Below are 27805 nucleotides of genomic sequence, written 5' to 3' on the forward strand. Positions count from 1 at the left end.
TGTGAGGCAGAGACTTGCAAGAAATATTACCAAGCTTACCATGCTGAAAAAAAGTGAGTGTTATGATGTTTTTCTCAACTGATTTTAATGTGAAGGTTTATTGTCTTAACTTTCATATCCTGTAGGCAAGGAAGGAGGCTTAGAGTGCTGATGTCTAAAATAAGTAGCCTTCATACAAGTGAGTCACCTTTATAGTGTGTAGCCTCAGTTCTTCATGTAACACTAAAAAAAATTAGTAAGAATGAATGCACTGTTGCTGATTCTTCTGGTCTTGAGAAGCTTTCATCTACTATATGCAAAGTACACACCTTCCGGTGTCACGGAGGGGGGAAAATGCTGCTCTTGGGTAACTGTTTCCTGCAGCTGGGTTGTCAGGGCTGGTGAGCAATTTGTGACCACAGTTTCTGGTCAGGGTCAGGTGATGTGACAGCTTTAACTTGCCCCTCATTCATCAGACTAAATGATACTCTTCACTGTATGCCTCTTAATACTGCTGCGATAAGATAAGATTGGAACTTGTCATGCAATTATGTTGTATGCTCTGTGCCTGAGCTTGGTGTCCTTTGGCAGCTGGAAGTAGCAGAGTCACCAGCTGTTGTGCTTGTGCAGCAGACTGATGGCCAAGTGACATTGGTGTTTCTGTATTGCTATGGTCAGTTATTAAACAACTACATTTTGGGGGGATTGAAGTTCTGCTCAGTTCTTAAAACTAGACCTGAGCATGTTCAGTAACATCAAGCCAAATTGTCTTTGTAGACTTTGGAAAAACGGTGGTTTGTTCTTGTATCTGGACCATCAAGAAGTGTGCTCTCCCTTGGTGTTTGTGACAGCACATTTTGTAATTGCTCCTATTTGTGGCTTTTTGAGCTCTTTTTCCTTTGAATGTCCATTTTGCAATGTACAAATCCTTGCTGGAAGGGAAAGTCAGCAAAGTTCTCATGTTCCTTCCTCTCCACTAAGGCTGTGTTTTCTGATAGCTTTTCATGCTTTTCTCACAACCTGCCTCTGGGATGCTTTGGTTCAACTGAACAAGAAAGCAGGGCAATGCACTTTATTTACTAAGGACTAAGGCACAGGTTTAACAAATTGCCCTTATTATTGCATGCACACCACACCCCCCCTTTTTTTAATTTATTCACAGGTAGATTCTGCTACTTGATGGTGATCATAGGAGAACCCAGGATGCCCTGTTGCTGTCTTGTGTTGAGATCAGGGAGGCATGTAGCAGAGGTGATGTTCCTTGGTGCTTGGGGGCTCTGCTGTACAAAGCTGTACTTAGGCCAATTTAAAATAATGTTACCAGGCAACTGAAAAGTTGTGGGTTTTACCATGAGTACTTATAATTTGGTATTGTCTGCCATGTCAGAGCATCAGTGTGTCTGAGCTGTCTGAGTCACCTAAGGGGGTGAGGTAGCAGCCCTGGGTACTTGGAGGATATTGGTTTAATTCCATAGAAAGGACAAAATTGGGGTAAAAGATCCCAATCCATCTTAAACTGAGCCCTGCGTGGTTGAATTCTTAGCTTTATGGGGTAGACACTTCACCGATCAAGCAATTGGTGTCTGGACAGGGGAAAGGCTTATATGCAAGATGTGGTGTTTCTGCTTACCATGAGCAGGCTGAGGTGTCCTTGAGCCCTTCTACAGTGAGAGTTGGCCATTCCTTCAGTCCTGGTACCCATCTGTCTCCTCAGTAAGCTAGCAGGCATGCAGAAAACTTCTTGGATTCAGCCAGGCAGCTGTGTCACTTTTTTCTGCTCTGAAAGACAAACTACAGCTTAAACATCAGATTGTTTTCTCAGTGCTGCACTGTGGACTGTAATTCCATCTGCTTGTGGCCCTGTGAAGGTGACACCTGAAAAGGTGTATGCTTCTTTCTGGATGTTCTTCCTCTGTCTTCTGCATGCATAACTTAAGGCACAGTTTTACCTGTGTGTTGGCTTGCTCAGTGTGTTTTGTTTGGTAGCCTAGCAGAATGTTCATTTTTCTCAGAAATGCTGTTAGAATTTCAGTGTCATGCTTGTTTCATCAGAAGCACTGCAGTTTTACTGTCCTTTGTCTTCTCTAGTCTGAAACAGTAGAAGCATCTATTTATGCCATTGATTTGGCAATTATTTGAAGGACATAATTAATGGAAAGGAGGAGCGTTCAAAGGCTTATGGCAGTAAGGTCTGTGTTTCTTATGGGTCTACAGATTCATCACTGATTTGGGAACTTGATAGAAAGCTGCCTTTCTGGATCAGTCTGTAGGCTAGCTTGAAGACAAGGGCAACAGGAATATTTGCCAGACATTTTCAGCTTGGTTGTTGCAGCTGAGCTATGGATGATTTATTAAGGTGAGCTGATGGGAGTAAATTAATATACATATTGATAATTCTGCATTGATGGTATAGATCATTGTTTCAATAGAAATTAATAAAATCAATAACATGGTTAAGCTTTTTGCTGAACAAATTTCTGTTAAATCTCATTCAGGTGCTGGTTGTGAAGCAGTACTTAGTTAAGCAGCAAATTTAAAACCTGTGAGATGGTGATTGTTTGCTTAAGATACAGTGCTGTAAGACAACGTCAGATCCCTTAAACGTAACTTTAAAAGAGTGGTGGAAATGGACAGATGAGATATTTTAGGTAACTGCCTTGAGCAACAGGGATGGCTATATTCTAACAGCTTCAGTAAGTTACCAACAAGCTAAAGCTGGGGTTTGCTTGGGCAACTGATAAGGAGCACAGTGCTCAGTGTCATTTAGTTGAAGACTGACCAGTGCATGTGGTGTCTGCAGACTGTACTCCTCAGTCTCTGCTCTCAGGTCCCTTCTGGGGTTTGTATGGACTCAGAGGTTTCCAGTAACACTTTCTACTACCCTGACTGCTTTAATTTTACCTGAAATATCTTGCTCAAATACTGGTTTTCACTGAATAAGACTTGAAAGAGTTTTACTTGTTCAGATGCTTCTAATCTTTTTGTAGCTCAAAAGCTACAAAAACTGATAGCTATGGGGAAAACATGTAATTGAGAGATCTTGGAACAAAACAGTGTTTTACACTCTCTGAAAAAAAGACTTCTTATTTTGGGGAAAAATGTTGCTGAGGTAAGCTGGAGAAGGATGGCTTTCTAAGAACATTATCTATACAGGGTTTGGATTGTGCAAAGAGAAGACTGAATTGATTTGCTTTTCAGAACCTTGTTCTCTAAATTTCAATGAAAAGTACTGTAAGGTAACTGGAGATGAGAACAAACTGATTTTATGGAGACATGCTATTCTGCAGTTTGACATCTCTTGATGTGTGAGCATGTCCTTTTGGAGGTGTTAGCTTGAAAATCTGGTGGTGGTGATTTAAATAGTAAAATCTGTTAGTACTTACCTGTGTGAGCAACATGGATTTATAAAGGAGCTGAACACAGCATCTGAGCTGCTAATTAACTTGGCTTTTAAGTAGGGCTTTTTGGAAAGTAATGCTGTCTTTCATCCCATTCCTCTTTGAAAGGCAGGATGTGTACTGGCTTATGTCCCTGGTGACCCAGGATATTTCATGCCCCACAAGAAAATACCAGGAGTGAAATGTCTGGAGTCTTAAAGCACAATAATGAACAGACTAACTGACAGTGCATAGAAGGGAAACTGTAAAAACTGGTGCCAAGTATCTACCTTTGAAAATGTAGCATGATGTATGGGTAGAAGATTACTTAGGACAGAGCTTTCCATAGAATGGAGCCATGCTATGGGCGTGAAACCACTTAGATTGGGGAGGGGTGGTGAGGTGTAGAACTCACCTGCAAGTATTGTTGGATATTCAGAGCTCTGATAAGCTGAAGTGAAATACTCAGAATAAATTTCTTTTAAAGTAAGAAATGCCAAACTATCTCATAATGCACAGCTATTGCCCTCAAATTTTACATAAAAAGCACCCAAATGCTTTGTTAATGAGGACAGGAGTGAGAGAAGAAGCCAACTAGTGCTGAGCACAGGTAGATCTGTGCAGCTGTATGCCTCTGCCACTTGTCATGAGCCTTTCCAGCTGCTGCTTGTGTGAGGTCTTGCAGCATGAAAAAGACTTGGGGTCTGAGCTGCTGAGCTGGAGGCTGGGTGCCTGGCCGTGGGTGGTGGGGAGAGGTGTTGTGCATTGCAGTTCCTCTGCCCAAAATCAGTGGGAGCAGAACCAGGCACTAGTAAATGGAGACAGAAGGACTGAATGGGAGAGGTGACATCTCTGCTGTGCCAGAAAGTATGTCTGGCCGACACATGGGATGGGGATCTCCATCTGGCATGGTCTCTGTTGAGGAGTGGCTGCTGCCATAGGAACAGAGGTCCTTCCCTGTCGCAGTGCCAGGGCTCTTTTGCTGTGATTAAACCCAGGACAGCCACATTAAGGTAGGTAGAGCTGCTGGCTCAGAAATTGAGCTTTTTGTCTTCACAACCTGTGCTGCTGCTTTTTCCTTACTAGCATCACTCTTGCAGAATATGGCTTAAGCATTATGCTGTACTCTGCCTTCAGATGCTTTGAGTGGTAAAAAAGGGAATAGGGATTTTTTAACATGGTTGGGGGAGCAGTATGCACAACGGGGGTCACACACAGGCAGTCACTCTTGCAGGGCTCAGTGTTGTGCTCCGATGTGCTGTCCAGGGAGCTGCAGACATTCCAGGTACTTCTGTTGATTTTGGCTGTATCTAGGCATGCTCTCGCAAAGAGCAAGATGCGTGCAGTGAAGTATAAATCCTGTCCTCTAATGATGCAAAGCACCATTGTGTGTGCATACATGCTCAACAGATTGTATTATTAGCTGGCTTTGTAAGCACACAGCGTGTATGATTCTTCAGTAGCCATCTAGAAATACTGTGCAATGCAAGGAGTGCCTGAAGCTTGTTGTATACATACACATATGACTGCTGGGTGGGGGAGAGAGGGCTTTGTCCCTTGTACCCTGAGTGGTGCTGGGGGGTATGGTTTAGGAGAGATCTTTGTGGAGTAGGGATGACGGTTGGACTCTGATCCCAAGGGTCTTCCTATCGGAAAGATTCTATGAGAAGGGCCTTCCCCAGACTGTCACTGTCACTTCTGCCTTTGCCCTGAGCCTTGAGCTGTCTGGCAGCTCTTTCCTCTGGCTGCTGATGCTGTGCTGGTTTGGCTGCCCTGGTTTGTGGGGACAGGGTGACAGGGACCGTGCCTGTAAGTAGGCTCCATGCAGCATCCTTAAAGACAGGCTCAGAGGACTGTAGCCACATGCTTTAAATGTGAGTTATGACCAGAGGCCCTTCTCTTGTCCCGTGGGTTTGGTTAGGCTTCAGGCCAGCCTGCAGCCTGGTTTTGTATCAAATACTCAGTTGATGAGTGCTAATCCCAGAGGTCTCTTCTCATTGCAGAGGTATTGTGACCCTGTGGTACAGGAACTGCTGCGTGTAGTGGCCAAGTGGCTGCCCATGTCTCTTGGGAGAAGTGTTGGTGTCCTGGGGAGCTGGCTGCCAGGCAGGTCACTGGGGTGGGTGCTACGGAGGAACGTGCCTGGTTGTGCTGGTGTCCAGGAGATGGAGAGGGTGGGAACACATACCAGGGCCCACGGCTGTATGCTTGGGATTTTACTGGAGCCAGGGAGGAGCCAGCAGGGAAGTGAACATGACTTTGAAAATCCTTATTGAGATGGAAAGGTACAGCCAGGGAGCACATTCCTCTGGCTGGGCAGATGGTTAGCTCTGCAGCTGCACAGAGCTCCATCAAGCAGCTCCTTTCCATGGATCCTGGAGATCTTTCCCAGGTCAGTGGCTAGGCATCTGTTGGAGCCCAGTCAGGGCTGGCATGTAAAGGTGTGTTTAAAGTGAAGGGGCCAGCTTCTGAAGTTGAGCATTTCTATGCACCTCATCTGTAATGAATAACGTGTGAAGACAATAGCATGGCAATGTGTGGCAACTGGAGAAGACAAGGACCACATGAAGGGACTAGTTTTAATTGCAGTTCCATGGCAGATGAAGCTCATCTATGAGTTTAGTGCCCTGAAATCTGGTGAGCAGACAGCTTATAACCAACCAGGGGGCTATGCTGCCTCTGTTCTGGACATTACTCAGTTGCTGGCATGCTACCACCTGCAGAATCCCTCTAACCCAGCTGTAAATTCATGCTGCAGACAGGTCTGGGTACTCCTTTGTTGTGTTAGTGAGTGGAAGTGATTTGACTGTGCAGTAGGGGAGGGCAGAGCTGCTAGACTGGAGGAGCAAAGAAAGTGCATAGGGTGGATGGTGGGACTAATTCTTTTAATGGAAGAGGCAAGCCTGAGTTACTCCCTGGCATTAGTATCCTGTGGAACTGACACAATTCTCCCTCCCTCCTCTGTACTAGCATGAGTCTTTGTACAGTTGCATGCTGAGTCAAGTTAAACTGTATTGCCAAGGAATTGATCTTTTTTAAAATGCTTTTTGAGTGCATTTAATCCTGAAGTTTGTCCCAGGAAGGTGTCCTGGTACAGATAAAGCAATTGTTGCAGTGCAAGTAAAGAAATCACAGTTACTATTATGACTATGTGAAAAAGGTAAATAATCAATCCTGAAGAAATCTAAGTATCATTACAGCTTGACTGTGACTGGGGTACTTTAATTAGTGAGACTGTGCTGCAACTTTGGGAGCAGATACTAGAAATTCATTACTGCTTTTTTTTCCTCTTGACCAGGTGGAATAAAAACTTACTTCTTTCTTCATGGGTGTGTGAACTTGCTCTGGTTTGCCATGCTTTTTGTTAGACCAATTCAGGTGTTTGCCAGATAATTCCTTTCTAACTGCTTAGCATGGAGCATTTGGACAAAAATCTTCTCTGGCTTATCAAATTCAGATTCTTTTCAGTTTCAGAGGGTCTAGATGTCTGGTGGGAATTTGGATGTGTGCTAATGATCTTGGAAAATCTGTCAGTAGCTACTGTGGTATGGCCTCTGCTCAGGAAGATGGAGCTTGGATTGCTTCTACTTCTAGTACATGAATACTTTTCTCCCAGTTGCGTAAGATGAATCAACTTGCTGAGGTGTGGGATGAGTAGATTTGCCATCAGTTGTGGTCTCATGGAATCAGTATTTGGTCCTGTTCAGTGGCAGAGCTGTCAGGGTTGGCAGGCTATGTGTAGCTGAATTACAGAGAATATGCAGTGTGTCCATAGCCTGAACCTTGGCAAAGCGTGGGATGGTGTGAACGTTCCGTTTCAAGATTTGTGGACTTGCTAGCCAGCTTCCTTGTTGGTCTGAGCTTGGTGCCATAACCCTAGCTTTTGCCGTGACACTTAATAAAGACAAATGTAACATCTTAAGAAAACAAAGTTATTAACTTGTAAGGCCAGGATGAAATGAAGCCTGTTCTGTTGTAATTTACCTCCTTGACTTCTTAATGTGGTGCAATTAGTATGGTGGTACTCTACTGTACCTGCTGCCATGAGCTCAGAGCTTTAATGTGATACAGAACCTTTTTAGGTTTGAAGTTAACTTTTTTTGGCTGGCTAAAGTTGTAAAACTTGAAATCACTAGTAATGAAAGTCACACCAGGTATTTAGTGATAACGAAGACTATGGTTAGAGGATTATTAAATGCTCACCCATCTACTTTTTTCCAGTGCAGTTTGTGACCTGGTTTTCTGAGGAGTGAGTTGCCTGCAGGAACAATGACTTGCCCTTGACTTAATTTAGCAGAATGCTGGTTGTCTTCTCACAAGGACCTCGCTATCAGTTTCTTAATGTATATGTAGGAGGCCTTGGCTGTTGGCATTCACTTCTGGAAACCTAAGAGCTAATGACCAGTACTGTTGAGGTGAAACTTTGTACTATAGCATTGATACCGGTGAGGTTATAATGTCATCAGTAAACCAGTCTTCAGGGGCTATTTTGGTTTTATTTTCCTTTGTTTTAGAAATGTTGCTCTTTCCTGAGAAGGCGAGCTATAAATCCAATTGTAATTTGTCATCAGGGTATGTTTTACTGCTCCTACTTAGCTGCTGAGCCATTCTATTACATCCTCTTTGGACAATTTATACCGGTTGCGTTCATAAGCTTGTGTTCACAGAGATCCTCAGATAATACTCCCTGCAATAATGTTTGAGTTGTAAGCAGTCTTGGGAAATGAATTTTTCATAAGGAGTTTTCCCTTGAATTGTGAAAAATGGTGTTGCTTCTAGGATTTTTCATTTTTTTAAATAATATTTTGAATAAGACTGAAATGATCCTTCTGGTCAAGAGATAAGGATGTTTTAGGGAAGCTCACTTGTTTTTACTGGGCAGTGAGAATTCTGTGCAAAGAGGAGGGAAAGGGTTCTGTGCAAGTACAGTGTCCCTGGAGGGGGCAGTTGGCTGTTGGCTGTGGCTTTGGGGGTTGAAAGGGCTACCTGTGTGTTGTAGATGGGGAAAAAGGGAATGCAAAGGGTATGTGGTGCTATAACTGCTGTGTTAAAACAATCTGTATGCAAAATATTGAAATTGAATAATTGAAAATGAATAATGTTTTTAAGACTAAGTCAACTCAACTCAGTGATGAAAATCTCATTTTTCCTGTACCACACCTCAACAGCTGTTGTTTTGTATTGACTCTAGTGTGTGAAGTACTGAACTAGGCTTTGTCCTTCTAACAGCTCTGTTTGTAAATACAGTGGCTTCATGTATTTACAGTTTGTAAATGCAATGGCTTGTAAACTTTAGTGACTTAGCTACACAGTGAAGTTTTATTTTGGATGAAAAAGGTACTAAACCTATTAGCTTAATACTCTTGCCTTATGCTTCTCATCCATGGGATAACATGTTCCTGAATGCTGAGGTACAGCAGTTGTTCAGTACTTACCTCGTGGCCAAAATCTCAAGTATTTCTTTTTCTGGCAGTAGCTATTGGTTCCCTGCTATAGCAGCTGTGTTGTGATGGTGGATTCTGTCCTATACATGTCTATCTTGAGGCATCTTGCCAGTGTAAACTGCTGCCACCCATACAATGGGCAGCCTTTCAGAGATGTAAGAGTGCAGGCTGTAAGAAAAAAGACAAGCCTTCCAGTTCATAATCTCCCAAATTATGTCAAACTAGTCTAACTACCCTGTCCTTGGTAGACATTTACCTCTTACTGTGAAATGAGCATCTCCCTTCTTCAAGAGCAGTCAAATGTAAGTGAAGAGAGAGCTGGCTTGGTTTTAATTAAATCTGTTCAGGCTGTGTAGGTTCCAAGCCTGCTTCTCATTCTAGAAGAACTGAAGGCAAACTTGGGAAACAATCTCAAATACTTACAACTAAAGACATTTGAATGACTTGCATGGGTAAAATATAACTTGTGTTCTTTATTTTAGTAGTGTTGTCCTGTTCCCATGAAGTTGTACCTCACTCTTTTATATCTTTAGTTATTCCATTCAGGAAAGCATGCAGAATATACGGGCTGCCAGGTGAACTCATGTTGTGAGACACCTCAGCTCCCATTTCCTGACTTTTTAACCTTCATCTATCTTCATCTACCTCCCAGGAGTTTTGCATTTGAGTGATTTAAGAAGGTATGAATGACCTCCTGTCTCTCTCCTGCTTGCTAGATCTGTAAGTGGTTTTTGATAATCTTCTCACAAATAATTTACTAGTTCTTTGCTTCCAGGGGTAAATGATCTGTACTGAAAAGAAATGAATGGGCAAACAGACTGTCACTCTACAAAAGTAGAGCTTGTAAACATGCAAGCCTTTTCTTAAAAGAGGACAGAACAAGTTGGCAGCTAGTTGTTAGACTGATATGTGCTAGGCACACCCATTGTGGCTACTGGGGTGTTGTGTATTTGTATTATATATGCTTCCATGAATCTGTGTAGTAGGAATGTAGTAATCTATTAAAGATATAAATGTACTTGTTTGGAATGCAGAAATACAGAGTATTGTTTGACCTCTTAGGCATCTTTAACATCTCCTGATTTGCTTTGTGTAGAATGTACTTGGGCAACATGTGACTTTCTGTAGAAAAGGATGTTACCTGCTCATGCAGAAGTAGAGGGTCCAAACCGGCAAATTACATACAAGTCAAGATCACCTTAATGAGGTGCAGTGGTTATGTCCTGGCCAAAGAGGTGTAAAGGATGTAACTGAGTTCTTGGGTGTCAGTAAAACTGTTTAGATTATGACAGCCTGAAAAATGAGTTCTGTAGCCAGATGGTGGGCTTGCTCATTGGAGAGGTGGCCCGGTGCATGGAGTGTTAGGAGCCAGGAAGAAATGCAAAATGAAAAATACTTGGGAGGCTGAGAAGATGCTCAATAACCATGGCAACAAAGGAATCAACTTCTGAGAAGTTTAAGTTGCCTGAGATTTTGGGTTGGGTTTGTTCTTGGTTTGTTTGTGTGTGTGGTTTTTTGGGGGTTTTTTTTTGGTTGGTTGTTTTTTTGGTGTGTTTTTTTGTTTGTTTGTTTTAGGGTGTTGCTATTGCTGATGTTTAGGTTGCAGTTTAAGCAAATTGGTTTGCTTCTCAGCAACAACTTCAAATAAGATGGTATTTTTCAGACTCCACCCCATTTTTACTATAAGGAGGCTAATTCTGTACCTCGTTAACCTTTGTAGCAGCAGGACCAGGATGCAGTGCTCTACACATTGACAGTTACTGAAAAGACATCTGTTTGGGGTAATCAGAAGTTGAGGGTGACTGCCTTTGTGTGGGTCTTGGAATAATGTCTGGCTTCCAGAAGTTCTAAATGATGTCTTATTTGATCTCTCATCAGACTGTTTGGAGTGTAGTTAAGAAGCTTCAAAGATATGTGGTCACTTGTTAAAGGCTCCTTGTTATCTGGGAAGCACTTTCTCATTTGTTGTTCTTACCTGCTTATGGTGGTCTTGAATTACTCCTTTCTGTTCTCTTTGGTGTGTAGGTCTCTTTTTCTAATTCAGTGCAGTTGTGAGGTTTTGGTGGAATTGAGGGGGGCATGTGGCCCAGAGCAGCCTGTTGTATCACTGCTGAGGAACCTGGCTGTTAGGAATTACATGTTCTCATCGCCTTTTCTCTAAATAGCAGTCGGAGTGAGAATCCAAGGGACTGTTGCATTGTGCTGAGATGTGTGGTGGTTGGGAGGCAAGGAAAGCTTTGCCAGCAATATCATAAAAAACCTGCAGCATCCAAAGGCAGTTCTCCCTGCAGTGAGAGAAGATGCTCCTAGGGCAAATAGTTACTATCATGACAAATAGCCCTGGTATTTGAGGGCTGGATTACCAAGTTGAGTAATAAAAGTGTAGAAGTCTATTTTTAAAAGCTTTTGTGAGGAGACTGCTCTAGTCCTAGAAATGTCATCCACAAAGTGATAGGTTTTTCTATGCTGAAGTTCAAAAATAATTGTCTTGAATGGGGTGACCTCATTAAAACCAAAGAAGCTTGTATGTTATCAAATGGAGCCTCCTGGCAGTGATTCTTGCCTCTGACCTTTTGAGCTAGAGTAGGAGCTCTATCCATTTGCAGGTTCTTCAAAACTTGGACCAGCTGGTATCTTGAATGGTTACCCCACTCTCACAGCGGGCATCAAAGTACTTTACCCTGTTCTCTGTCCTGGTCTGTGTAGCACATCCTGGCACATAGTGAGCAGAGTTTTTTTTAAAAAAATGTTGACATAGAAGCCATTGAAAATAACCTCTGACTCCAAGCTTGTTCCAAAAAATGTTTGGTTTAAAAGCTGCGTGGTTTTGTAATAGAAATGGTATGAGTGAAAATATCTGCCAAGACTCAATTTTGTTGCCTTGCCTGACTACTTGCCCATGAAACCTGCCTGCCCCATATACTTGCTGTGTGTCTGGGAGTGCAGGAGGGGAGGGGAGCAATGAGTAGAGCAGTTCTGCTGTTAGGTTTTGGTGGCCAATATTATTAGCTGTAAGAGGAGCTGACGTGAGTGATCTGGCTGATGCCTTTGTTCTATGTGCAGTGCTGCTAAGCTACTACCCTGCTACTAAGGGAACAGTAAACTGTAAGAAATTCCCTGGTCTATGGCTATGGTCTACACCCATATAGTCAAGAAGGATTTCATGTAAGACTACGTGATCTGAACTGATTAAAATAAGGCTCTAGTGTTTAAATAGCTTTACTGTGTTACGGGGGCTTGAGGAACCCTGCAAACATGGAGATTAAGTGCATTTATCTGCACTGTAGAGATTGGGCCATCCACCACTGGTTTACAGCGCTTCATGTCTTGATGACCCAAGAGCACTGCTTTCTGTTCTGTATATGTGTACTCAGCTTTGAGCTGAGCTAAAATGCTGTGTGTGGGTTTGCTAGATTGCTGTAGGCCACCAGTGGGCATTGAAATCCAGTAATATAAAAAAATAGCATTTCCTAGTTTAAGTACTTCAGTGTTTTTCTCTTACCTTCATTGTATTAACTCCAGATTTGTATGTGGCACAGATCACCAATTTTCTGATCCAGTCAGGAATCTCTATGATCTCTGTAGCTGTGTTCAGCAAACCTGCTGTCAATCAAAAACGTGCTATACAAGGATTATTTGCCTTTAGTTTCCTGTGTAATGAGGATTTGAGTGATAACAGCAGATTTAAAAACTAGAGAGGCTTCTGGAATCTGAGAAGCATGTTTCCATTTAATAACGTTTGCACATGGTAACATTGGCTTTTAGTTTTATCTGTGAAAGAAGCTGAAGGTGACAGATCAAATGTTGTAATAAATATAAAAAACCTTCTTGTTTTTAAAATGGTGTGATTTATATAGTAGAGCTGGAAAGCTTTGTTTCGTGCTGTGGGAGCAGGACTTGAACATCATGTGCTGTGCAAATACTCTCATTATTGGGGGCAGATGTTTCGCAAAGGTGGATGTCTTGGTGCAGTCACTGGGCTGAGAGGGGACAGTGGATACTAAGATACTTCTCAGGTTAGGAAGTTGGGTGATGCTGTTATATTTTAACTCTTACCAAGATTTGTTTCTGAAACAGTGTCATTGACTTGTGTGTGGTGGTTACAGAGTACTGGTTTCCAGCTGTTCTACTGATCCTAGTCAGGTAAACTGGCATTTCTTGAGTGAAATCAAATGAAAAGCTAATATCTTCAGAACTAAGAAACTATGATGGTAATAAATCTAAGTTGATTGGCCTCTTTCAAAACCCTAGATATTCCTTAAAATGCTTCTGGTTAAAACTGAGCTGATGGGGAAAGGGTAGTCACAGGTAAGAAACACGAATTAACAGTAAATTGCTATGACATGAATATGTGGCTTACTTCTTTGTGAGCCAGAGTTTGGCTATGATTTAAAAATATCTTCTGTGGCTTAAGCTTTTTCTTTTGTATGAATTGTACTCCAAGTGTTGCCTCTGGCTTAGTAGCCCATGAAGTGCTTCAAGGGTCGTTCTGGTTTAAATAATGCTCTAAAGAGCTTTAGAGCAAAGCGAGCATGACTGGAAGATTCAGACAAAAAAAATCATGTCTGACAATGTCTTATTTTAACTAGACTAGTTTGAGTTTAATAAAAAAGCTATACCCAACAGACATTAAGTTTCCCTTCTTAGTTTCTTCTCTGTGATGGAAGATCAGAAGTCAAAGTCAGGATTTTCTGAGCTTCTGAGTGCATTGCTTTTTTTGGAAAGCTGTGTGAATGTATCCAGAGATTTCCCTAATGGAGGATGTTAAGGAAACGTATAAATAATTTCTGAGGTTTCCTTCCCTAGTTTTAAGCACAATGGATGCAAGGGGTCTGTTTCTCAAGAGTGCTGCTTTGAGTCTAGCTACAGAGAAGATAGCATGGTTTGATGGGGTTGAGATTTTTCCAAGGCTGCTTGGAAGGAAGGTTTGAGAATTGCACAGGACATCTTTCAAATAAGAATTCTGCTGTCCTGCCCTAGGTTGAACTTGTCTAATGAGGAAACAGTCCTGGGTAATGCAGAAATAATATACTAACTGAACTACATCTTGCTGTGAGAAAAACTTTACCTTTTATTAGTCTGTCATGCTACGTTGTGATATGCTTGGGATATGCTTGATTTTGGGCCCCTTCTGGAAAACAGGTTTATTTCAGGTGTTATAACTACTAGAATCATATCTTAAAGAAATAGTTTCCTTTTTAATTCTTTACTTGTGGCCTTGCTACACAACACATCGCACGTCTTTCATCTGTAATTGTTGCATTAAATCTTTAAGTTGTGACAGTTTTGATTTGTGGGTTTTTTTTTACAACAGCAAGGGTGAAAAGTAATTCCGTTATGACATTGCAGTTATTTGGGGAAATAGATATGACATATGCTGTCTGTAATAAATGGAATTCCTATTGTAATTCTAAAACTACTCCTGTGTTTGCTAGCTAAATGACAAATTTCTCCTTTAATGAAATCTCCTCTGTACAAATGGAGTAGTTGCAAGCTTGTGGTCAGCCAGGAAAGATGACAGCACCTGTCCATGCTTTGGTGGTGGGTGTTTCTGGTGAGCTATGCTGATAAACTGAATCTCAAAATTGAAATAACTGTTTCTGAGCCCTAGTAACTGGCAAGTCTCCAGTTGGCTTGTGTCATTGCTGTAGCAGATTTTTTCTCTTTTTCCAAAACTCCCATCTGCAATCACTGACTGGATTTAGCTTGTGTGTTACACTTCGTATGGAAACAGAAATAAGCATCCTTCAGTTGCTTGGTCTTGACTCTCTATTGAGGTTGACAGTTTCTGAGCACATCTAGAAGGAATTCTGCAGCTTCTAGCTACATAGACCATCCAATGGACTCTTACAGTTTTTCAGTATTTGTTTTGATGGAAGAGAAGGCACCCTCAGGAGCAGCCTTGTGCCTGCAGGCAGCACTGTGCCTTGCCAGGGAGCTGAGCTTGTGTCTGTGCCCTGCTGTGGCACAGCTCAGGTGCTGGGGCAGCCAAGGCTGAGGGAGCTGTGGTCCCCATCACCTGCAGTAGAATCCCAGTAGGTCTGTGTTCCTCTAAGGGGTGTGAGCAAGCCACCTGGAGTTGCGTTCAGTACTGCTCCTTCCCTTTTCTTTCTCTCTGTGCTGCTTTCACTTTCTTTTCTTGAATGTTAGTAATTCAGTTTTCAGAGGGGTCAAAGTGCTAACTGAGTGTTTAAGTTAAAATTTGCAAACAGCACTTTATACTAATGAGTAGTCCTAAGATGTTAGGATGAATCTACCAGTTGGTCGCTCTATGCCTCCAGATGACATGTGCTCAAAACTTACTCAGACTGTCATCTTTCCAGCCTTGCTGAATTGTCCTTTGATACGAGATCTTCTGCAAGCCTCTGTTTCAGTCCCTGGCAGTGGGTTGGAAAATTGCTTTCTTAACCACGTTCCTGTGGCATGCGGCTTGTGTGTGGTGGAGTTTGGCATGTTTCCACAACTCATTTTTGACATTTGCTCTTAGTGTGTGCAGGGTGACTGCTAGAGAAGGGGCTGTGGTGGTGTCCAGTGCAGGTGTCCAGTGCTTTCTGACCAAAGGGCTCTTCTGGTAGGTCCCCACACAAAGCCACGTCCCTCCTTTTGGACAGGCCACATGTGGTACAATGGGTTTCTGTGTGGCATCTATGGGCCTCTAGCTTGTTATACTTTTGGCAGCAGGGTATTGGAGTGATCTGCAAGCCTAGTTCTTCTGGGCTTGTGTCTCTGAAGTGATATGCTTTGGGAATTGTGTTGATGCAAGCTGCACCTTGTTAGTGCAGAGTCAAAGGGAGGAATGGGGCATGGTTTTGGTGACTTAAATAAGCGTATGCTCTAAATTTTGTCTTTAGTCAAAGAAGCACTCAAACTGTTGCTGGATATGTCCTCTCTTCAGAGCAGTGTTGCAGAAATACTTTCTCATTTGGAGGGACAAGGTAGTGCATTGTAGTGATACTGAGAAACTAATCTGGTTTGTCATTAATGAAACAGAACACATTGCAATGCAAATGAGTGTAGTTGCTTGACAAGTAGTCCCACAGTCCTCAGCACTTGTTATTGATTGTGCAGTCTTAATTATTCATGCTATGCAAATTGCATTTCTCATCTTGCTCATTGTTGTCTACATATTTTTGATACAGGACTTGCATGCAAACAGTTTTTTTCTTTCAGTTGAGAGACAAGGGTTGTTTCTGGCAAGGTTCTTAATGTTCCTTTGCCAAGCAAGTGCAGATTGAGTCAAGCAAGGCTCAAGAGTTCTGGTCAGTTGTTTGGAGTAGACATCTTAGAGTGTTCTTTTATTCATCCTAAATATTATTTTGCATTTCAGGTATACTAAGCCACTAACATTTGCGGACTGCATTAGTGATGAATTGCCATTAGGATGGGAAGAAGCTTATGACCCTCAGGTTGGAGTTTATTACATAGACCACAACACCAGTAAGTGACACCTTATTGTGTTTTTACAGTGTATGTGTTCTGGGCCTGTGTTAAAATACACGGAACACAAAACCACAACATTGATAGCAGCATGCTTACAAGTAGATGAGATCTGCAGCTTGTGAAATCAAATCCTGTCCTCCACCATGCAAGTTACTTTTTCTGAAACAAGAACTTGAAAGCTTCAGTTTTTTCTTTCTCCAAATCAGCAGTCATGTTCAAGTTGATATTGTGGACACACCTCCTTATGATTTGGCTCTACTGAGGAGTCAAAGTAGGTAGCAGTGACCTGGTTTGTTCTTGGCTTGGAATTTGTTGATGTGGCAAGACCCCTGGAAACAATGTAAAGGTCTTGTATTTTTGGCAGGGATAAACTGAAAGACTGCATGAGGTCCCTGCTGCAGCAGTTGCGTTACTGGGGAGTAAACTCAGGTAGGCTGGGAATATCCTTGATCTGAAGCCTGCTGAGGGACATGGAAGCATGTTGGAGCTCCTGAATATTAGTTAGCAGAAACTGTGGTTCATAGTTGAAACAAACCAGACGTGATCTTAGTTTTATGTTTTAGATGTTGTCAGGGTGAACGTGCAAAGTCTGTTGCATGTCTTGAATCCTGTGTTGGTTGGGGCAGCTACCTCTGGTCTGTGCCACTCAAAAGCATCACAGGATTCAAGGATATGGAGTAGGCTTCAAACCATGCTGATACCTACATAATAGCAGTTGCTCTTTGAAACTTTAACTTCTATGGGAAGCCAGATGCTAGAAGAGTTGATCTAGAATTTTCAATTAAAAGGTTAAAAAGAAACAAAATCATGACCCTATTTCTTATGCCAGCCCTAATCCAAGTCATGATAAAGCAACCATGTCTACTTACCCTCAGCTAATCAAAAGGCTCATTTTTGTGATTTATATTGAAGCATCCTTGGGAGAGTGTTCAAAACCTTCTTCCTTTCCAAGGTCTCTTTCAGATTCCTTGCACAGGAAGGAGCTGTCATCAGAGGCCGTTAAGGCAATGGAGGCATGTTGCTGCTTGTTGCACACTAGAATTATTTGAGAGTCATTAGAAATAAGACCAAGGACAGACCTAAATGAAATCTAAAGCCAGGAGCTGTTAAAAAAGTGAGATGTAGAACACTTCTAACCTTCTTTCTGAGGCAAAATAAATACAATTAAACTGAATTGAGTACCCAGAATATTCCTAATACAGTGTTTAATGCATAGCCATGAGTGCCTCTCCCTGGGAGAACTTCTTTGGGATTTGATTTGCACAAAGAAACAATGATTTTCTTGCCAGATGGTGATGCAACCATAGTACAACTACATTCTTTAAACATGGAACAATCAGATTTATTTCTGACAAGCTCAACCTTAAATTACAAACTGACGTAACAACAAATGATGTAATAGCCCACATTTCTGTAGTAATTTCATCTGACTTCTGAATGTATTTTGCATTTCTAAGTAGCTGGGACAGACCAAGAGCCCATGGCCAGCCTTTTCAGAGATTGATCTTACATGTTTGAAAATCAAAGCTCAAAACTGCAATGAAGGGAGTACAGCTAGTGCTGTGATTACTGAGAAGGTCGCGGTGGTATTTAGAAAAAATGGGAAAAAAGCAGTTTTGGTACCTAAATGCATTGTCCCTTCTTTCCATGAGCTGGCTGCCAAGTGTTCACTTGGTCAAGTGGTGTTTGTCTGTGTTTCACCACCTGACAGAGGTATTCAGGATGATGTAGATTTGTTATGGGCCTTCCTCCTGGTTGCTTATTAGGGAGGGCTTTCCCTGCAAAAGCTTCTCTGCCCCTCATAGAATCATAGAATTGGCTGGGTTGGAAAGGACCTCAGAGATCATCGAGTCCAACCCTTGAACCACCATTGCGGTTGCTAGACCATGGCACTGAGTGCCACATCCAGTCTCTTTTTAAATATCTCCAGGGACGGAGAATCCACCACTTCAGTGGGCAGCCCATTCCAATGCTTGATCCCTCTCTCCGTAAAGAAATTCTTTCTAATATCTAACCTAAACTTCCCCTGGCACAACTTAAGACCATGCCCTCTTGTCTTGTTGAAAGTCGTCTGGCAAAAGAGACCAACCCCCCACCCGGTTACAACCTCCTTTCAGGTAGTTGTAGAGAGCGATGAGGTCTCCCCTGAGCTGCCTCTTCTTTAGGCTGAACAGCCCCAGCTCTCTCAGCCTCTCCTCACAGGGTCTGTGCTCGAGTCCCTTCACCAGCCTGGTTGCCCTCTTTAGATTATGGGAGGAATGGGTTGCTAATTTAACGGACAGTGGAAATAACCAAGCTTGAAGGAGTCTTAGGTACAGGTAGATTTATGCTCAGTGTCCTGCATTAGACTCAGTTGTGTGTACTTTGGCAGTGTACTTGTTAAGTTTGATATTAAGAGTCCTGAGTCATGGTTGCTGGTGCTGGTTCATGTTGTCTGGGCTGGGGAAGCATCTGGGAATGGGGGGACAACTCCCTGGATAACTCAGATTAGTCTTCACTTCTTGGTCCACTTGTGGAGTAAAGGGATTTGCTTCATCTGAGTGTAGGTAATGGTTACATGAAAAATGGGATTTTAGGGCAGGAATAAAGGCAGGAGTCTGGGATTTTCAGACTCTTTCTGTAGATAGGCTACTGTGTTCTTTGAACATTACTTTTGCCCCTCCCCAGAGAGGCCACAGTGCTGCCAGGGAGAGCACAAGCACCTACAGCTGGCACAAGTAGCTGCTTTCTCCTCAGGTTATTTTAAGGCAGAGATTCAGGTCCGGGCTTAGCTTTGACAGTATATCAGCTGAAATGTTGCTTCTTTTAGCGGGGCTTTTAAAAGACTTTTCTTGAAATGATTCTACCAACTCTACTGCTAATGTCTTCAAAGCTTTTTAAAAATTTTTTGCAACATCTGAGTTTTGCTAGGTAATTTGAAATACCATGTGTTCTTTTGGCTTTTGAGATACTGTTGAAACAAGTTAGAGCTCCAGCAAAACTTTTTAATTTTAAATAAAAACATCCTGTTAATTTGCTCCTCAGCATGATCACAGACAGCTTGTGAAAACTGTTTGGTGTCCATCCCTTGTGTAAAATCCTTTATTGCTAGTCCTGGTCTGAGGTTTATCAAACTTCTCTTGCCTACATCTGTGTATTGTTGTATTGGTCTTATGCCTTACTCACTCATACCTTCCACCATGGCAGCTTTTACTAAATATTTAAAGATGCTCTTAAGATACACAGATTAGATTCCTACTGATAGTTTCAAGCAGCTCCTTTTTATTAATTATTTATTCTCTGGTAACTAGACATGCTTATTCAAGCACAGTAGTTTAGAGTACTTGGTCAACTGAATACTGGAAACTATTCCAAGCAACAACATGTAACAGTCTTGAAATAGAAAATGTTTTGGATGTTCCTTAACAAAAGCAAGACAAATGCTGACAATAAATTTGCCTGATTAGTATTAGACTAGCTGAGTGCCTGTGACCTTATGGGTTTTTTCATGATTGGAAACCTGAGAAGCAATGTATTGCATGTGTTGGGATGAAGGAAATGGAAGAAAAAAAGAAGAATTTTTTTTAAGAAAAAAAATTTTTCTTAAATTCCTCCTCCTGTATTCTGCAGTGATTTACTGCTGTGCCTGCTTTCAATGGAGGGAATGTTTATTCCCCTTCTGAGGTGCTGTTTGTAGCACATGGCTTGAGATGCTTTTGTTGTTGTGTTCTGTGGTTTAATCAGTCTTTTTTACCTACCTCTGGAAGGTTTTCTTTCCCCTTTTTACTAAAAGTCACATGGCAGCCAACAAGGACAGGCAGCTTTGTAATTGCTTTCATGTTGTCAGATGCAGTGTAAAGCAGTCACATGGCAATGATGTTTTCTGAAAGTTTTATCAGTGCAATAGAAGAGGTATTAATAACGTAAAGCAGTTGCAGTAAAGGTAACAGTCAACATCGGTAGCTTAGAGCTTCTGTGTGTGTATGCTTGAGTGCATATTTTAAGAGGCAGAACCAGAGTGGCTTCAGCAGCAGAGGAACTGGAGAATTGTACAATAACTGTCATGTGTGGTTCTTTACAGCAATTCAGTGTGGTAGAGCTCACTGGAGTTCATTGTGGATCAGTGGCCACCTCCTAAGAAAAAAAAGAACATGTTCTTATTCTGCTATATTCTATAGCAAAGGGCTATTTGAAATTATTGCAATAAATGGTGGAGCTTCTCCAGGAAGCAGTATAAGCCTGCATTACCTTGATCTTGATTTCTTCTATTTTCTTTCTAAGAAACTACACAGATAGAAGACCCTCGTGTGCAGTGGCGTCGGGAGCAGGAGCATATGCTGAAAGACTATCTCATCCTGGCCCAGGAGGCAATTGCTGCACAGAAGGAGATCTATCAAGTGAAGCAGCAGAGGCTTGAATTGGCCCAGCAAGAGTATCAGCAGCTGCATGATGTTTGGGAGCACAAAGTGGGCTCTCAGACCAGCTGTAAGTAGATGCTGAACTCTTATGCAGCAGCTTTCTCAAGTTACCCTAGCCACGCTAGGACAGTAGAATGCTTGAAGCTGGTCCTCTGGTAGAGCACTGGGATGTTAGGGGGTGTCACTCTTCACATTTGCTCAGTTTGTCTCAAAAGCAGTAGCTGCCTAGCACCTACTATGTAAAGAACTGTTCGGCAGTGCTGTGTAAGGCTCACTCGCTGGAGTCTGTGTGCAGATTTTCATAGTGAGCATCAAAGAGTGTTAAGAAACATGGTGATTGGCTGAATGTGAAAAAATAGTTGCATGTTATTCTCCTGGAGTTTTTGGTCCAAAGTATAGAAACAAGGTATGAAGGCTTATCTCAGATAGCATTCCCAGGCTCATTTGGAGTTCAAAATCAGAGGTAGTATGCTGTCTCAGGGAGCTAAGGTCTGTGTTTTATGCCAGACAAAAGCTAACATTAGTGAATTATGTCTCAGTGTGTGAAGAACATTGTTTTGTGTTCCCTGTAGTACAGGATACATCAATACCTGTTGCTTCACAAGTTGGTGCAAAAATGGTTATAGAAGGCCTGTGTTTTCCTTATTATTACTAGCTAGGAGCTGGAAAATGTCCAGGGGAGGATTTACTTCCTGCAGGTCTTCTAGGTTGTTTTTTTTTCCAATGATCCTTAGCACTGCAGACTTTTCTGTTCTTGATAGCCACATCAGTGGACTGACCTCCCTGCCATGTTTCACTCTTGCTGAGTTCTGTCTTAGTGGTGAATTCCACTGGCTAATTCCATGCTTGATGTTTAAAAGTAAGTAGTTTTCTGTGAAGTGAAGGATTCTTACTTGACTATGGTTTGATCCATCCTCTCTGAAGTACTGGTCTTTTGACCTATTCTTAGAGTGCTCTGCCTAAGTACTGGTATAGCAGAACTGCATACAAAGAATGCTGTGGATGTGAATTACTTAGGCATGATGTGATCTGTTTTTAAAAATACAACCAAACAGAACTAGAAATGCTTTCCCATGCTTCAGAGGGTATAAACTGATGGTTGTGGGGATCAAAATATCTCCCTTGCCTACAGCAACAGACGTGCAGCCACACTGCACATTGGGGGGGGCTTCTGTACCTTTTAAAGCAGAAGGGTTTTAACTGCTGCTGAGAAAACAATTACATTCTTAATGGAACATTGATTTTAATCCATTGACACATTGTAGGATTGGTTATTTTCTCAAGGCTATGAGAAGGCTTGCATTGCATTTTTCAGTTTCTTCTTCTTAGCTTTTCTTTGGTTTTGGGTTTACTTAAGGAGAAAGTAAAAAAAAAAAAACTTTCTATGATACATGTCCTTTCAGTTCTGTTAAAAGCCTTCGGTAATGCAGGAAGCCATACTATTGAATGTAGTGAATGTGTTTGGGAGTCTGAGTTAAGTGTTAACCATGAACAAACAAGGCTGTTGAAGATTCAGGACATGCTTTGGCTTCTTTAGTATACACTTTTTGTGGAGTACTTGACTGTACTGTTGCCCCTCCCTGCTTTGAGGGTCGGAATAGACCTGGAAAATGGGTGAAAGGCTTACACCAGCTGTGTGTGGAAGCCTGGGTGTGCATGAGTGACTGGAATCTTGAATTGTGGTGTTGCTAGTAGGGAGAAAGGCAGAGCTGCCAAACTGGGTGTTGTATTTGTTCTAGTGCTCTCTGGATCATCGTCAAGTTCCAAGTATGACCCAGAGATTCTCAAAGCAGAAATTGCTACTACAAAATCCAGGGTAAGTGATACAAATAGACCTTTGCTTGCCACAGGTAATCTTATATTTCCAGACCTTCTGGCATATCCTAGAAGGAGATGTCAAAACATTTGAATGAGCTATTTTGCCATTATTAATGTAGTAGATAATTTATCAGAATTCTCAAACATTGCTATCTTGAGTGTGAAACACTATTTTCTCCTTAGACTTTTGACTCTCTTGGCAGCTGGAAGTACCTGCTGCTGTACAGATATGCTGTGAGGTGTTTAGCTGCCCACAGCATATCTGTATAATGGCTCCTGTGTGCCACAGCATGGGGGAACTGCAGGTTCTCTTCAGGGACTGGAAGCTATCTTGTCCTGGGCTCAGTGTGGGTTGTTAGCAGTGACAGTGCGTGCTCTTGTGCAGAGCTTGGTTTGGGGAGAAGAAAGGACTAAAAGTAGGTCACTGTGGCCTCTGTGGAGGAATATAAAACAAGTTGTAGGGTCAGTGAATTTACAGTATGTATTATGATCCTGCTGTGTTATTCATGCAGTGTGAGGCCTTTTAGTTTGGTTCCTTGGAGGATGGCTTCTATTGTTGCAGCCAAACTCCTGTCCTGATGCCTAATGCTGTTTTTAATGTCTGGGAAGGTTTTAAACATTTCTGAGTGAAACTTGCATGTTTCTTTAATGCCTCTCCTGAATTTTTCTCTCCTTTTCTGCTTATGAGGTTGGGGCTTCCCTTGAGCTCCTTATTTGGTGGTATAATGTCTGGGTACTGGGTAAAGCCCTAGTCAGTGATAATGTGAGGAGGAGGAGGAGGCAGGCAGGGCTGTTAGCTGCTGCTGAGATTAAATGACTGTAAATGATCTGTAAACCTTGTTTAGAGTGCTGTCTACATTGAGTAAAATTTGAATTGAATGGGTATTGCGGTAACTAAATAGTCACACAATACCATTCTAAAAATGTCACCTTGCTGCAGGTTAATAAACTCAAGAGAGAAGTAGCTCACATGAAGCAAGAGCTCCAGTACAAAGAGCATGGATTTCAAACACTGAAGAAGTAAGTTTGTTCTCAAGATCTTGCTTTCAGTGTGGAACATCTCTGGCTTGTAGTGTAGTTTCCTCTGCCTAAATAACCTGAGCTGAAATATGCTGCTGCTATCTTTAGGCATATGCAACTTAAAGCAGTAGACAGCCATGGTGCTTGTTCTCTCAAATCCGTGCCTGTATCAGATGGACTGCATTAGAACTGACTTCATGGCCAAAAGATTCTGAACCATCATCTCTTCAGTTAGTGCTATTCTGTTTTACTTGGTATTTCTCAATATGGATGATGCAGCACACAGACAATTCTTAATTATAAGAGCTATTGTTCTAGGGCATTGACAAAAAAATTGGGGAGGAGTGGAAGGGTAGGAAGAGTTTCAGGTACTTAGCTTTGTGTGACTAGACATGTGGCATGTTTTAAAGAATGCCACTGGCTAACACCTGATTCATTTCAAGTGTCAACTGCAATAGAATTTCTCAAAGAGGGAAGGATGAGGCAGCTGGTAATTGGGTTGTGCAAGCAGATACATCTGTGCATGGGAGGACTGTGGCTGGTTTTCCAAGTCACAACTGAAAAGAAGGTAATTCTCATAGATCGGTATCTTGGTCCTCTCCAGGCTAGGAACAAGGAAACCAGCAGCAGTATGCCCAAAAGTATTGATTTTGTGTGCACCTTTGTCTTCCCTGAGGAGTCAGAGATATGATGTGACTAAAAACAGAGTTCTGAAGCTTAATGTGCTTCTGCATGAAGCAACCTAGATGTTACTAGGGTTCTTAGTTCCTTCTCTTGTCTTTTTTATACCTTGGAGTATGTTTTTCTTAAAGTAATGCTAAGATGTATTATGCATCTTGGATTATGTAAACAAACATGTTAGTTGTTTTTAGCTTTTTTTTTAAATTTCTGTGCAGAATTGACATGAAAATGTCTGACACTCAAGGTGGCTACAAACTTGATGAGGCCCAAGCCATTTTAAGTGAAATGAAAGCTCTCAAAAAGGCCATCACGTCAGGGGAGAAGGAAAAGCAAGACCTCATTCAGGTACTGAAATGGTGACTTTGCAGTATTTTCTGTTGCCGTTGCTATCAGATGGACTCTGAGAAATAAAAGTATTTTGCATTTCAGGTATGTAATCAAGATTTTTATTAGAATCAGTTCTGTATTGTGGTTGGACTGCAGACTCTTCAGATCCTGGAAAAAAGTATAACATATAGGAATTGACAATAGTAAGCACGTGCTAAGATGTTTGTTTTAGGGTTTACAGATCAAGAAGGATCAACTTCTGTGACTCTACTGCTGTCAGAGAGCAGACCTGGAGAAGCCATGAAACCACTGTAGCCCATTTGGTCTGGCACCTCCAGCAGAAAGCCAGCCTGTCTGGGCAAGGCACTCTGCTAGTGCTTGTGGGCTGCTTGGTGTGGCAGAAGGTGCAGTCCAGCTGTGCCCAGCCTTGTGTTTGCGGAGCCCCACCGCTCACAGGAAATGTGATCAGATCTTAATTGTGTAGTTTAGGCTAAAGATCTGTAGCTGAGGTACTTCGAGCAGAATTGAGCTCACGTCATCACTTTTTATGGTTTTAGAGCTTAGCCAGGCTAAAAGACAGCTTTGTGAATGACAAAGGATCCCAGCTGGACCTGTGGGCCAGCAGTGTGTCTCTGGAAAGCTCCAGCCCTGTGTTGCCCCGGCAGTACCTGGATGTCAGCTCCCAGACAGACGTTTCAGGAAATGTGAGTAATGTGTGAGAAACTATGTACGTGTGGAGACATTCTGCTAAACTAGAGGTAGTAATGCTTCCGTACGCGTAGGCAAGTCTTTTTGAAATGATACCTTCTCCTGGTTTAAACTTAAATGTGACCTTCATTTTTGTATGCAATATGAATTTATCTCTTAAGGGCAACCGGCTGTTACCCCTTTCTGTCTACATCAGAACAACCCAGGTGGGAATAAAAGGGAAATAAGTTTTATTTTGCCTGTAGGTGTAGCTTCTTGTGATAAAATATTCCCTCAGCTCTTTATAGCGGTGATAAGAAACATTCCGCAGCTATGTGTTGGCTAAGCTCTAAGGAGGACTCTTCCCTTAAGAATGCATTTGGCTTTCAGGGTGATATGAGTGAGAATTATAGAATATGTGCAAATATTTTGATGCCATCAGATGTAATACTTGTAAACCTACAGTCCCACTTGCACATCAAGATCATAAATGTCAGGTTGGTGCCAGGCTTGGCAAGGACTTGGGCAGAGCTGCAGGTACATTGTATGTGTCTCAGAAGAGAACAGAAGCCTCTTCTGTGAACCTTTACTTAAATGTTTGAAGTCACTGAGTCAGAGCACACATGTGACTGAAGATCTGCATATAGGGACATGCAGTCCCTTGTCTTAAAGGCTTCACAACCAAAGCAAGATGTCATCCAAAACAAATGCGAGGCAACGCTTAGATTGCAAAGCCATTTGTGTGTGCATGTAAACAGAACCATGAGATTCATGTGGTAGATTTTATTTTTTATAAACTACACCAAAAAGAATCTGGATCTTGTGGGATTTGAAATATTTGAAGAAATCATTAAGAATGTAATCAAAGGAAGTATTTTCCTCTCCTGTGGGTGATGTGACTAGTAAATGAGATTGACAGGAGGAATTGTAACTTGTAATATCAACAGTTTCTACAGGGAATATCAAAACTAAGCTTCTGATTCTGTATTTTGTCTCAGTTTGTTACCAGCAACAATAACCAGTTGGCTGAGAAAGTGAGATTACGACTTCAGTATGAAGAAGCAAAGAGAAGGTAATTGTTTGGACTGTTGAACCTTTTGTCTGTCATACAGCATATTCTGAAGACACCTTTCACTAGAAAAGGTGCTGCTTGTTTAAACCCAGCACTACTGCTAAAAAAAACATGGCAAATTTTGAGGCAGTGAGGCAATAGGCTTTCTGGGCCAATATTATCATTCAAGAAATAACCATTCTAGAAATTACTAAGGAGTGACTAATACCTGAAGAATTGAGCCTGGCCACACCTGTGGGGACATTAGTGGTTTTGCTAGCTGTTGCCAAAGCTTCCCCATTCCTAATAAGGAGACTACACTGCAAGGCGTGTTCTTACTCTATTCAAAATGAAATGAATCCTTGCATGGTTTTAAGTCTAAGGATAAATGTATATTGTGTTAACACCTATCATATCAAAATATGATTAGCAGCTACAATTCCAGAACTTATCTCTAAGAATGTAAGTTTTCACCCTTGCCTTCTGATATGAGATGAATGAAGAACAGATTTTAAAAGCTTATAATCTACCTCACATCAGTTTAAGCAAAAGTTTTCTGGTATTTACTTTTTCTAATAGCTAACAGTTTACTCAGTTGTTAAGTTAAACAAAAAAACCCCAGCAAGCGTTCTTACTTAGACTTGGGCTGAGTTCTTTTTCAGCCATGTGGCCAGTGATGTGGTGACTTCAATCTTAACTGCTGTGAAGGGACTTTGCAATTTCAGAATAAACCTCAGTCATGGGACAGGCTGTACTTGGGATATATGGAAAGATTTTTCTTTGGTCTGTGGTTAAACGTAAGAGCTTTAAGGCTGAGTTACTCATGATCTTATCTTTAGTATATTTATGTTACTTAGTAGCATAAAATTTGATCTTTATCTGTGGCAGTTGTCAAAGGCTTTTGACAAGAGCATTGGCTTTTTTTTTGGTGGAGCAACTTTATCAGATCTATTTTGCCAATCCAAAACTTGCCAAAACTACCATGACATTCAACTAGTTATGTGACTTTTGAAACAACAAAGTTACTAATCTTCCAGATGCTTTGCTGAAAACTGATTTAATTCACACTGAATTTGTCTTCAGATTGAAATGTAGCATTTTAACTTTAAGCTGTATATTTGCCAAGGAGGAGTGAAAAATTACAAACCAGATTAAAGAGCGTATTAACAATTTTAACTTTTTATAAAACTTAATAAAGGTAGTGCAGTAGTTCATTTGAAGTAACAATGAAGAGCACACAACACAATCTTGCAGTTAAAAGTTTGATTTTCTCAGAGTTTAAAGAACATTATCATGATGAAAGATGGGTCTGATTGGGCATGAATAATTGATGTCAAAAGTAAAAGATCTGCAGCTATCGGAGCACTTAAGAGATGCAGAAACAAATCAGTGGTTTTTCAGCTGGAGCAATAGTATGGATATAGTGACTCACAAGGAACCTTCTGCTCCTGTGAAAATCTCCCCTTGTGATAGAAGTGTTTCCTGTCTCCACAGCAGCATGTGAAAATGTTCAAAAAACACAGTAGAGGAGCAAGTACTTATCCCATGCACATGTTAGGAAGGGAGCCAAATACAGTTGAAATA

At 41.6% G+C, this 27805-nt stretch overlaps 1 protein-coding gene across 3 annotated transcripts in view; it reads left to right on the top strand.

The window, feature by feature from the left end:
- The window catches only part of WWC1 (WW and C2 domain containing 1), a 65641-nt gene that overhangs the window by 11429 nt on the left and 26407 nt on the right, over nt 1-27805 (top strand). For 2 of the 3 annotated variants that reach the window (XM_030459286.1, XM_030459288.1), the window contains exons 2-8: nt 16128-16237; nt 20501-20704; nt 22377-22453; nt 23396-23475; nt 24372-24501; nt 25041-25187; nt 26169-26242. In XM_030459286.1, coding sequence (XP_030315146.1) covers nt 16128-16237; nt 20501-20704; nt 22377-22453; nt 23396-23475; nt 24372-24501; nt 25041-25187; nt 26169-26242 — 822 coding nt within the window. The remainder of the gene's footprint in view (nt 1-16127; nt 16238-20500; nt 20705-22376; nt 22454-23395; nt 23476-24371; nt 24502-25040; nt 25188-26168; nt 26243-27805) is intronic. The other variant, XM_030459287.1, reaches the window with a different exon arrangement.

Source organism: Calypte anna, chromosome 13, assembly GCF_003957555.1.
Source record: "Calypte anna isolate BGI_N300 chromosome 13, bCalAnn1_v1.p, whole genome shotgun sequence".
In the NCBI taxonomy this organism is placed as follows: domain Eukaryota; kingdom Metazoa; phylum Chordata; class Aves; order Apodiformes; family Trochilidae; genus Calypte; species Calypte anna.